Source organism: Nannobrachium achirus, assembly GCF_963921795.1.
Source record: "Nannobrachium achirus genome assembly, chromosome: 7".
NCBI classification, from domain to species: domain Eukaryota; kingdom Metazoa; phylum Chordata; class Actinopteri; order Myctophiformes; family Myctophidae; genus Nannobrachium; species Nannobrachium achirus.
Window position 1 is genome coordinate 41,756,592 of NC_137816.1, and position 13,085 is coordinate 41,769,676.

The 13,085-nt window shown below is 42.2% G+C and overlaps 1 protein-coding gene across 2 annotated transcripts; it reads right to left on the reverse strand.

The window, feature by feature from the left end:
- Positions 1-213: 213 nt before the first annotated feature.
- tpma (alpha-tropomyosin) lies at positions 214-8,310 on the reverse strand (the record flags this gene model as incomplete). 2 transcript variants are annotated; one of them, XM_080729968.1, is made up of 9 exons in its annotated part: positions 214-296; positions 1,572-1,641; positions 2,044-2,106; positions 2,252-2,327; positions 2,697-2,767; positions 2,941-3,058; positions 4,036-4,058; positions 7,389-7,499; positions 8,197-8,310. In XM_080729968.1, 9 exons carry the CDS (start codon positions 8,308-8,310, stop codon positions 214-216), a joined length of 729 nt encoding a protein of 242 aa, XP_080586094.1. The 2 variants fall into 2 exon arrangements, with proteins under 2 accessions (XP_080586094.1, XP_080586093.1); XM_080729967.1 differs by having other exon boundaries at positions 4,036-4,169; positions 7,374-7,499.
- Between the last annotated feature and the right edge of the window lie 4,775 nt (positions 8,311-13,085).

Consider the following 13,085-nt stretch of genomic DNA (forward strand, 5'->3'; position numbering starts at 1 on the left):
AATTCGCTACCGCATATAAAACGGGGTTAGTCGAGTAAATTGAAACTTCAGCATTCAAATATAAATTACATTACATGACACATGCCACTAGAGGGAGCTATAGTGAAATAGTGAGTAGGGGTGTGTGTGTGTGTGTGTGTGTGTGTGTGTGTTCGGGGGAGGGGGGGGGGGGGGGGGTGCTAAGGCACAGAGCGGACACGAGCAGGTGGTGAATTACATGGAGGTCATGTCGTTGAGGGCGTGATCCAACTCCTCGCTGATGGCCTTGTACTTCAGTTTCTGGGCATACAACTCATCTAGGGTGCGAATTCACGCACGGGAGTGAATGAGGGATGGCGAAGAAATTGAGAAAAGAAAACAAGGAAACAATGAGGACAAAATAATGGTGAGGGGGGGGGGGGTTCAGGGAGGAAAACAAAAGGAACAAACAATAAAGAGAGTGTAAAAGCCAACAGGACAGAAATAGAGAAGGCCAGCGTGATGTGACAGGACAGCTGCTAAGACGTGACATTCCTTAAGTGTCACCAAGAAATGGCCTCACATGTTTCCACCCTGACAGTCTGAACACCTCCTCAGACCTTCTTGTGCTTCTACAGCTAATGATAGTTTCTCAGATGGTTCTCCTCCCAAATGTGGCTCGCAGTTGCGTACAGCGTTTTACGAGCCACGCTTGGCAGGAGAAGGGCATCTGCCCACCAGCGGTGGAAGACGTGTTCCGATGCTTTTTTTAAAGCGAAGAAAATGTAGCAATATCACATTTTAGAAACAGAAGTTAAAGTCAAAATTTTACTTGAACAAAAGTTCAAAAGAAAATGTTGCATTAAAATATACTTATAGCACAAAACATTAAAGTACTCATGTTGCAGAATAGTCCAGTTTATATTATTGGATTGTAATTAATAATACATTAAACCATATGGACCTGGAACACCATTTTGTAACTATACAAGATGGGAGCCCCTTTTTGGTGTTATAGTTGCTTTGTACAGTATATAGCAACATATATATTTTTAATAACATATAATAGAATATCTGCCTTGATAAAAATCTAAGAATGGATATACTCAAATAAAGAAATTAGCTTTTACTCAAGTACAGTACTTGGGTAAATGTAATTAGTTACTATCCGCCACCGGTGCCCATATTAACAACAGTACACTGGGCCTGTGTAATGTAGATGGCTTCCCTAGCAAGAGTTTTGCCAGAGTACCACTGAGTGTGCAAAATATTTGTCCCAGAGCGGCTGTCTGGACCCACAATACTGCTGACCAGGGAATGAAGATGCCAGCTTGTTGCAGGACAGGTCAGATTTGAGTCTGGTGCATTAAAATGAGCAACCGCTTGTCAGAAGATATTATAGAGAAGCATTAATTATGACTAAAAGAAAAAGAGGTCTCTGAGAAGGGATGTGAGTCTTTTTGTGGTTGCTGAAACAGTTCAAAAAAGCTGACTGCGTTCGATTTTGCAGAACAAAACAAAAGGCCTACATCCACACTTGAAAAAACAATTAATGTCAATACATATGGTCAACATAAAAATAAAAGATAAAACATAATGGAAAAGATTCATACCTTCCAAATCATCAATGGTCTTCTCAAGCTTGGCGACTGACCTCTCAGCAAACTCAGCACGTGTCTCAGCCTTGGAGGAGAACGCAAAGAGGCAAATGTTAAACGTTTCAAAACTGTTAAAAAATTGCAGACCTACAAGCTCACAACAAATCGCGATTCGACAAGTTGTGAGCTTGACGTACGATTAAGTATATAAAGGGAAAACACTAAGTGGTTAAGTGTATCCGATCAACAGTCTTACTGTATATTGAGTATCTCTATTCTAGAGAGATCTAGAATAATTCACAATAAATGCTATATCAATTAAATCAACATGCATCAATCAACATCATTTGAGGTCGCCTAGCGACAAGGAATTGCAAGAGACTACAATATAATACACTAGAGGGAAGGTACAGTAAATGGACAGGTGTTGTTCTGTTCTGGTGAATTAATCAGTAGGGAATACGCTTGTGTACTGGAGTGAACTTACCTCCTTCAGTTTGTCTGTGAGAACCTTGATCTCCTCCTCATACTTGTCTTCCTTTGCAGAGTACTGTAGACACACAAAAGAGCCTAATGTTACCCCAACATCACCACAATGTAACACTCAAAACACCATAACAAGGAGTACATCACGCCAAAGACTGTGTGTCCACCAATGTATTCTTTCCCATAATGTGAGAGGATCAGATGCGTACCTTCTCTGCCTGGGCCTCCAGGGACTTCAGGTTGTTGGTCACGGTCTTGAGCTCCTCCTCAAGCTCAGAGCATTTGCTGGTGGTTTAGTGATGGATGTAGGAAGCAGGGACCATTGGCAGGTACAAGGACAGAAAGATACAAACAGGAGAGAACCATATTATTAGGATAAACGTTGACTGAACGCACAATGGTAGAACACTAACACATTCACACAAAGCACTATGACTATAACTATAAATATATACATATAGTTTTAAAAACACACCACAACTGAAACAAAGACAATGATGAACAATATAGTTACAGTTATCATTATAGTTATATTGGTGTAAATCAAATGGCCCTTTACTGAACTATGTCTTTTCACATTTAAAGTGACAACCTCAAGGCATAGTACAGACACCACAGAACTGAACAAGTGCGAAGGGCTATGGAAGTTCTTACCTCTCAGACAGCTCAGCGCGCTCCTCTGTACGTTCCAGATCGCTCTCAATGATCACCAGCTTACGGGCCACCTGGAGTCACAGCACACAATGTGCTTACTATTTACAATTTAGCCATTGCCAAAACAATGAACCTAGCATCTGTCTAAAAACAACATTATATTCTTAATATTTTGAGGTCAAGAAAAGATAATCCAAGTAACAAGAACATGAGAAACGATAAGCTAACAGCACAGTCAACTCACCTCCTCATATTTGCGGTCAGCCTCCTCAGCAATGTGTTTGGCCTCCTTAAGCTGGATCTCCTGCAGTTCCATCTTCTCCTCATCCTTCATCGCCCTGTTCTCAATAACCTTCATGCCTCTGGAGGTCACAAAACACAACAACGTGTCAAATATCGCCACACGCAGCCCATTTCACAACTTGCGATTTGATTTGTGATAATTCATTGCATCCGTTAACACAGGAGATTGGAACCCGGGTCTCCCCCGCGTGGGAAGGGACACTAAAGCCAAACATCTTAACCTCCAGCCTAAGACGGAATCCCTCTTGGCTTAGGGGAGATATTAGGCTTTTGGTCTTCAGGAAGAGACTCTGAGCCACTATCCTACATATACCCACAGCTGGTGGGTAAAGATATGACAGAGTGATACTACGTAGCTACAGTAAATATGGTAGACCACTGTTTCCCAAAACATGGATCGCGGACAAATATTTATGTCGCGAGTAAAAAAAAGTTTGGGAACCACCGATAGATAGATGAGGGTTCCAGGGACCCCAGGGGTCCTGGAGGGGGGTCCCCAGCTAAATGACTGTCAGAACCAAATAGACCCCTACAGGTCTGTAACTCTGAAGAGTAGTGAAAATTGACCGGTAAGGGATCATTTGGTTCCAGTTGTACACTCTAAGAGTTAAATGAACAGTGTTTTTACAGTGTAGATTGGGGTCCCAGAGATGAAACATCCTCTCAGATGGGGGTCCGTGGCCTAATGCATGTCACTGGGGATCCTTGAAATGAAAACTGGACTACAGCATAAACACTGTCCTTTGTGAGGAGATAAATAGGCTTTGGGCATAACTGTAGTCCTGGGGTTTCTAGAAAGATACATGTCCCCATTTCCTGTTCCAGTTCCTTTTCCCATAGCTTCGTTTTGGAATGCCACCTTGTAGAAACCTGGGACTATACAGTTATGAACAGAAGCTATTCCTCCTGGGACCGACCACAGTGAAAACACCAACGCTGATCATCATACAGATCAGCAGACCTGTATGACGAGAAAACCTGGTCATTCTGTAGTGGCCCTGGTCAGAGTGGACTGTGTGAGATGCTTTGCACCCACCTCTCGCTCTCATCAGCAGCCTTCTCAGCCTCCTCCAGCTTGGTCAGTGCTGTGGCCAGACGCTCCTGAGCACGATCCAACTCCTCCTCAACCAGCTGGATGCGTCTGTTCAATGAAGCTACCTCACCCTCAGCCTGCCAGGACACAACAACAACAGCAACAACATTATTAACAACATGTCAACAACACACGGGCTGCAGGCCATACTTACTGTATGCATGTTAACACAAAAACTATGAGATCGACAGCTGAATGGGGGAATCATTTCTCCTACATACGTCATTTCTTTTAACCCTGAACAACCCTGGTGTTGACTTATGTTTCAAGAAAAATGTTAAGGGAATCATATCTAAGAATAAGATACGAACAATATATACATTGAGGAATATCTGGTATCTGGCACTCAATTCATACCGGAAACATTTAATTATTTGACCTGTTTATATCCTTATTTTTCATGCTCTTCTTGCTACTGTACCTCTATTGTTCTTCCCTTTCCTGAAAACTACAAATGATGGAAGCTTGTAGCCTACAAAAAAATATTTTACCCGCTTCTTACCTATACGTACAGCCTACACATGTTGGATACCTCCAGCAATGATAGTCTACTAAAATTCACATTTTATATGAACAAACAGCTGATGTTGGATACCCTCCAGGTATGTGGCTTAATCATCCTACATGCCATAGTAGAGAGGAAACCTGACACCATAATAAAACTTGCTCCAAGAGGATAATGTATCATGTCTGGGTGGTCCTGTTGTAACGTGATGGTTGTTTGTTTATTCTGGGTGTGACTGTGACGTGTGTGGTGGTCTTTATGGGTGGGTCGCGTGCTCGCGTCTTCTTTTGCATAATATAGGCTATCTCCATCGGGTTTTTTTGCGCGATCGCAATAATGGATGGTTTTAAACGAGGCAAACACTTAAATATTAACCTCGGATCAAGACTGTCATAGATTTCTTTTATCGCTGTATGTCAGAATCGATAAAGGAAATCTACGACAGTCTTTATCCAGGGACCCTATACTGGCTACTGGGCCATGATGATTGATGGCACGTTCCCTGAGCAGAATGGCACTACCACCACCACCAGTAGTAGGCTACCACTATAAGCCGTCTGCCGCCCCGGCGTTAATTGACTTAAATCATTAAGGTTGATTTATAGCTTAATCTAAATCCATCGTAGATGGCATGGCATGGCGTGGCTTGCACATGCCGATAAGAACATATCTGTGGAGATATATTCGTGTCGGCAATAAGCGACACCGGGGTAAATAAACAATGTCTGTTTAGTGTTAAATCACGATTCAATGAAAGCGCTTTGTATATTTCATTTCTTACTCCCTCCCTGGACCTGGTCTCCTGACACAGCTCTCTCTGCAGAGCCGTCGCCTGCTCCTCCGCTGCGTCTGCCTGCTGCTGCAAGCTCTTGATTTTCTTTTTCACAGCTTCCAGAGATGACATGTTGGCTTCTCTATCCCTCTATCCTCTCTATCTCTAATTTATCTATTCCTATGCCTATCTATCTAACTAACAGGTCCTGTGTGCAGACTGCCAGTCCCAGACTCCCAGACCAGACGCTGCGCCCCAGGCAGGACAGGACAGCCGAGCCAAGGATGCGTCTGGGGCGGTTGCTTTGATCCCCGCTGATCTCTGTAATGGTCTACGGATGGGATGTATTTCTCTTTGAAGTGAGCCGGATCTCTGGGATCCCGTTCCTTTCAAAGAGCCGCTCAAAAGACTCATTTTAGTTACTAGTTTGGCTACTTTGGAGATTTTGATTAGAGTTACAACTCAATTCAACCCTATAGGCCTACATTTCTGCCATTTGAAAATAGCCGAGCTAAAAGCTCACAATGTGTCTCGTTGTGACACATCGAGAGCTTGTAGATCTGCTATTTTCAAATTATTTTTCTACATTTTATTCATTGGAAAACCTGTGAAATGGGACATTCTGTATAATGAGTACTTTCTACTATTGTACTTTAAGTACATTTTGATACCAATATTTTTGTAGGCTACTTTCACTCAAGTACCTACATTTTGAATTCCAGACTTTTACCTTTACAAAAATGTCCCTATTAATTGCTCCCTATACTGCGAACCGGATCCCATCGTTCATTTCAAAGAGCCGTTCAAAAGACTCGATTCGTTCGCGAGCGTCCCACCTCTAATGTATTTAATCAAGCAAACACCGGAAGGAACTGACTGTGCTGCTGCTGGGATGCATAGGAATAGGATATAAGAAAACTGACTGAGTCAGTAGGAGGAATAACAAAAAATCAATGCATTCAAGGTGCATTACTATCGCCTAATTTACAGAGCGATCGGTAGTTTGGATTGTGTCTTCTTGTAGATATTTATTTATCGCTCATGTGATTTAGGATTTGTTTTGAGCTCAGTGCTTCCCCCACTGGTGAAATGTGTGAATGAACCAGCAACTCGCACATGTCCAGAAAATCACTGTCACGTTTTGACTATTTTGGAAATAATGGGTTGTAACTTACACTTACAGTTACAGCCATTTATAATAGGATATAGGCCTATTACTTCAGGATTTAATCTGAACAACACAAATGCTATTTTGGTTTCTTATGCTATAATACAACTCTTATCAACCTTGTTATCATTATTGTTAAAGTTTATTATAATTATAATAGTAGTGTGAATATGATTATTATAGTTTTGTTATTTAGTTATTGATTTATGTAATTATTTACACTTGTTATTTACGTATGGCCACACCAATCAATTAGACCAACATTCATTGAGACAAATGAACTATTTGAGTAATTTGCTGCGTGCTTTGAGGTGACACACATGTAACTGTATCTGCCCTGCATGTGACAGCAGAGTGACCAGTGCGGCTGCGGGGCCACAAATCTTAAAGTGCAGAAAAAATGCTCAAGTGAAACTCAACACTGGCCCTCAGATTGGCCCCAAATGGTTGTGGGAGCCACCACTGCTAAGCCAGTAAGGTGCAACATCACCATATACAGCAGCACATAGGCTAAATTTAACTAGCCTGATCTATGACTTCAATATCCATTGGGCTTTGAAAGTATCTATTGTATCTATATGTATCTATCGCTATCATATCAGACAAAGTGTTTCATCAGCCCTTCCAGATATTAGTTTGCTATCATCCAGTGAACATGATACTGGTTCAATGTCAAAGCAGTTGTCTGCTCATTAAAGAGATTTGTTGTAGAGGAAAAACAGGAGGGGGCTAGAGCACTAGTGAATGGTCAATGTTAAGATGCTCTGTAACGTTGTCATTATATTGGGCATCTTCAACAGAGGGCCCCATTCCATCAGGGCCATCAAACAACTCACATCTGTGGCTTTGGTCTCAGCAAGCTCCAGTTTCTCCTGGGCGTCCTTGAGGGCCTCAGAGTACTTGTCCAACTCATCCTCAGTTCCCTTCAGCTTCTTCTGCAGAGCTACCAGGTCATCTTCCAGCTGGATTCACAACCATGTCACAGACACACACACATACACAGAAAGGGGGACAGTTTAGATAGGCTATACACAAAGAACACATAATGAAGCAGATATATTAAACTATGTATTGCGTAATAACATTACATGATTATAATCATTATACAGATAAATGAAGGCTGTTTTGTCAAATAACAATAATTATTTTTTATCATTTTAAAATATAAGCCATCTTCCCTATGTTGGATATTTTCTAGGCTAATTTAAATTACATTTATTTAGATCTACAAGCTCACAACTCGATATGCTATGAGCTTAGACCGTAAAAGGTCTTATTTGGGATGTTCCTTTTAGGCAGGGTGTTTAACTGTACTTGTACTGTACTACATTTCAATTGCATTGACTATACTTGTACTGTTCTCCATTGTTGTCTAATAAAATAATCAATAAAAAAAGCTTGAACATCTGTTATTAAAAAATAAAGAAAATGTTTGAAATTATTAATTTTTTAAAGTTGAAAAAAGTTTTTCCCTTTTTCTCCCCCTACTCGATCTTCTTGGGAAAAACAAATGTTAATCCATTAAAGGTTAGGAGAGTCATCGTGGCATAAACACCCATGCGTACGCACCCAGTGGCGCGCCACGGACAGCCAGCCAGCAGCAGTGCGTGGACACTGGACGCAGACAGAGAGCGGTGATCACAGTGGACGAATACCCACGTTTTTGCTCCTGTCCTCAGCTGCCTTCTTGTCTCCCTCCGCCTGCTCGGCTCTGTCCAAGGCGTTCTCCTTGTCGAGCTTGAGCATCTGCATCTTCTTCTTGATGGCGTCCATGGCTGTGTGTGTGTGTGGGCTTACCGACGAGAATAATCAACAAAACGAAACGGAATGAAAGACCGAGAGAGAGAGAGAGACTTCGAAGCGTCCGACCCTTACTAGACGTCAAGCTGGAGTGCGAGCTGATGGCGAGCAGTGGCTGGTCAAATATGCTGCTGCTACCCCCTCTGGACATCCAATACCTTTTTGACAGCCCAGTCCAGCTGTTTGAGACTGTTTAAGGATCTCGTCGCCGATTCGCTGTTCCAGGACATTTGACAACTTATATGACTATACAAGGGACATGTGGGCGTCCTGAAGACCCCCACCCACCCCCACCAACCAACACGTCTGTAAGTTACTATTTCTAACGACATGCATGATGTATGGAGGCCAGCAGGACTCCCATGGAGGTAGTCTATTCTCTTCCTATTATATGAAGTGTAAACATAGCGAGCATAGTGGCCTAATTATCACCATGTCCACTGTTGGAAATCTCCCAAGACAAAATGTTCTGGGATTAGATCAAATGTTTGCCAGATTTAGCCTATAGTTTACATTTAGGGTAGGTTACATGTGTGTGTGTGTGTGTGTGTGTGTGTGTGTGAGTGAGTGAGTGAGTGAGTGAGTGAGTGTGTGTGTGTGTGTGTGTGTGTGTGTGTGTGTGTGTGTGTGTGTTTACTTTTGTAAAATGATGAAAGAAAATACATTTTATTAAAACATGTATATTAAAGCTCCTCTATTCTGATTGTAGGCCTATAATAATGGAGTGTTTGTTCAGTAACAGTCAGAGATCTCTCCACCTCTCCAGTTTTTTAATAAACATAAAATACAGGATATCAAAACCCTTACATCACTTATCAACTTCTATATTGTTCCAGATCCAATGATTATTATTATTGTTTTTTGTTTCATCACTTCATCACACATATAATGAGTTATCTCCTGACTGGATAAAATTGGTATAGCCTATCACAAATTGAAAAATATTTCTGTGTAGGCCTACTAAAGCATTGGAGAGACAAGACCGTGGTCCAAACAAAAACTCTAGCAATGATTACAGTCAGAATATAGGCTATTTAACACTTACATTAACAAAAATAAATGTATTTAATGTAAAATGAAATAACAAAAGCTGGTGCATTACAGTGACACAGCATTCTTGCTTTTATTGTGAAGCTTCATCACTATTCTGAGTCATAAATGTAAGTTACTCATGCAGGGCAATAGGATCTGATTGGATAAGCTCCTACTGAAAGTCACTGACACACACACGCACACGCGCACACACACGCACGTACGCACGCACGCACGCACGCACGCACGCACGCACGCACACACACACACACACACACACATACAATTATATTACTATTATTTGTGAGGATGTCATCTGCATTTTAGGATGATATTATGAATGCCTTTTTTATACAATTTTCTTCCATTTTTAACCCAACCCCAAAATAGCAGCGCAAGTGCGCAACGTGTTGTGAGCTTGTAGATCTGTTATTGTGGTGTGCTGTGCACTCCACTGGCAGGTCCGGCACGCAACTAAGTATAAATCAGGGGTAACTGTCTGATCCTAATCCTAACCCTAACTCTCTTCCTAATTGTGAGCCCATCTTGAGTTACCCAGAAACCAGTCCTTCTAAAATTCTACTATAGTACTTGTCAGAACAGGGACGTGCAGAGAATGTTAGAGAGGCAGGGGCTGAAATCTCTAAAAGGACCTTTTGGTGAAAATATTGAAAATAGCAGACCTCCAAGCTCACAACACGTCGCGCTGTGACATGTTGTGAGCTTGTAGGTCGGCTATTTTCAGTACTTGATACCACACTGAACTAAGCATATGGAGATGTGGCGTAACGGCATGGATTTCTACACAGCGAGGGCAATTCTTTCAACATAAGATGATACATTCAAGTTCAGGAGATTTTGGACAAGGCAATTCTCTTGAATGCTGCTTTCAGGTATGGCATGGAAAGGGGGCATTTGCGTTTATTTCACCTTAGTAAAAACTGCATTCATGGTCTGGAGAGAGGGCACTTTTTACAGACTGTTAAAAGGGCAGGGGCTCAAGCCCCCTTTCATGTCTATGTGTGCACGTGCCTGTGTCAGAACATTTGGCCCTCACAAGTATGGTAATACCAGTGCACATAAAAACACACTCGCACACATTGGCAGCAGCAGCAGGGGACTAATAAAGGGCCGTGTCAACAGCTCTGTCATGTCATTGTTCACCATGAAGAGCTATATCACATACAGGCTTGTCGTCCATGTAGCGGCACATCATGCAGCTTGTCTTAAGTCCAAGAGCTCTCAAGAGCCTTCTCAAATGAAAGATACAAGGAGTCTGGTATTTCTGCAACACCCCCCAACCCTCCAACCACCCCCACCCCCACCCCCACCCGCCACCCCCCCTTCCTTGGTGACACACTCAGGGGCCCCCCACGGGTGCAGCTGTCCAACAGGCTGCTCGGAGGACACTTGTGGCTGTTTGAGTAGTTTGAATATTTAAAGGAGCACGTCACCCATTATCGACCTCATCTTCATATAATTGGTCCTCGCTTTCTGTCTACTCGCTGGGTCTCGGAGGACGGCTGTGGACAGTTCAGAAACCTGCCTACCAATTACATCATTGGTAGGCAGTTTTGGTCATTTCAAACTTTATTTGTTGATGTATTCTTTTTGATTATTAATATTATTATTTTTATTTTTTTTAGAACTTAAGGCTGTAAGGCTTGGAATCCCCATGGATGATGTCATTGGTTGACAGGTTTCTGAACTGTCCACAGACCACCAACAACTCAGACAGGATTAGGACCAATTAGGTTGGAAAATGTTTCAACCTGTTTCAACCTGGAGTTAAATGTAGGCTTAATTATAGATGAAAACCTTTCCAAAATTGCAGATCTACAAGCTTGCAACCTGTCACCATGCACCATGAGCTTGTAGATCTGCTATTTCTGCCACATGACAAGCGTCAAAGTGACTTCAGTGGTTGAGGAAATAACCAGAGAAGGTATCTCAAAAGGAAGAGGTCACTTACATAATGAAAATAACATGCCATGTTGTAATGAGTTGGACATAGTCCTGCGCAGGCATGCATGCATGCACACACACACACACACACACACACACACACACACACACACACACACACACACACACACACACACACACACACACACACACACACACACACAGTGTTACATAATACTATGAATAGTCTATCCTGGCTACTTGGCCATCAGATGGCAGTATATTTGACTCCAATAAGCCTCCGGATGGATGGGGCCCCTGAGGGCCAATTCCCTTGGACAACCCCTTTCTATCTGTGTTGTTGTTTCAGTTACTTCCGACTGTTTTCTTGTCGAGGAGGGTATTTTTAGATTCAACTTGCCAGGAGAGCACCTGCTAGGCTCAGTACACACACACACACACACACACACACACACAGCCTTCAAAACCAGGGCATTTGACTTCCTTTTGGACTGGAATTCTTTCGCATCCATCCAGTATCTTTGTGGAACAGAATACCGTGTCACAAGATGAGTGGCCTGGCTTAAATCAGTGGTTCTCAAACATTTTCATGTCAAGGACTCAGAAACGATATGTATTTGGTCACGGACCCTATTTAAAAAGAGGTTTTGGATCATACTCAATTAAAAATATAAATATTATTCCAAATTTTGCAATTTTCTACAAGCTCAGAATGCGTCTCGCTGCAACACTATCTGCGTCTATCCACTGGCCTCTCCAGTAACATCTTCTGAGCCAGCTGATGAATCTGATACTTCTTGTAACACAGTAAACACTCATGAAGGCCAAACTGTTGAAGAACGAGTTGTGCGTGGAGGAAGCAAGATGTTTGTATTCTCTACGGGCTCTCTAAGGGAATAAATGTTTGTTTGTGCTGTATCATACAACAAAGTAGTGCTTAAAGAGCATTCACCCCTTCCCTGTCTATACTTTATCTTCATATTTGGTCTTCACTAAGATCAACTCAACAAATGGTCAACTCACTCTGCATTTCATCGGTGGGCTATGGAATGGTCAGAAACCTGTCTACCAATGACATCAACAGGGATTCCAAAATATAAACTACAATATAAACGACTCACAACGCGCTGCGAGGCATTGTGAGCTTGTAGATCAGCTATTCCTTGGCACAGAGGTTTGGTGTAGAGGGAAAAGAAGAGCAGACTAGTAGGTATTGACAGTTCAAGTGTTTAAATATACAGTATGAAAATACACATTAATCCAAACTACACAGATGATAGTGCTGTCAAGTCTAAACTGTTTAAGAAATAATCCATGTACATCTGCAACACAACTTTATACGATATGTGGTGGGGGTCCCTGCTTCATCTCTCTGAGAGCTAAGGGGTCCTTGGCCTGAAAATGTTGAAGACCCCTGGCCTAGTATCCCTCCTGCTGCGTCCCTCTCTTAAGGCAGACAGCTGTCACTATATTGCTATCCTGCCACCGTCAACATAGTGGACTGTCCTGCCAGCCACAGCCAGCCTGGCATGCCACTCATACACACACATCACAGAGGCTCATGACACCATTCCTGTTTTCCCAGGAGCCTAGCCAAACAGACTGACAAACATAATCACTCTCTACCTGCCAGAACTTAATGTTTTTTGTTTTTGTTTCAAAGATATTGTTTGGGCATTTCCAAGCCTTTATTTTTGATAGTGATAGAGGAAATGTCAGGAGAAAGAGATGGGGAAGGACATCCTCTGGGTCAGATTCATTCAAACCTGGGTCGGCTGCACAAAAACTAA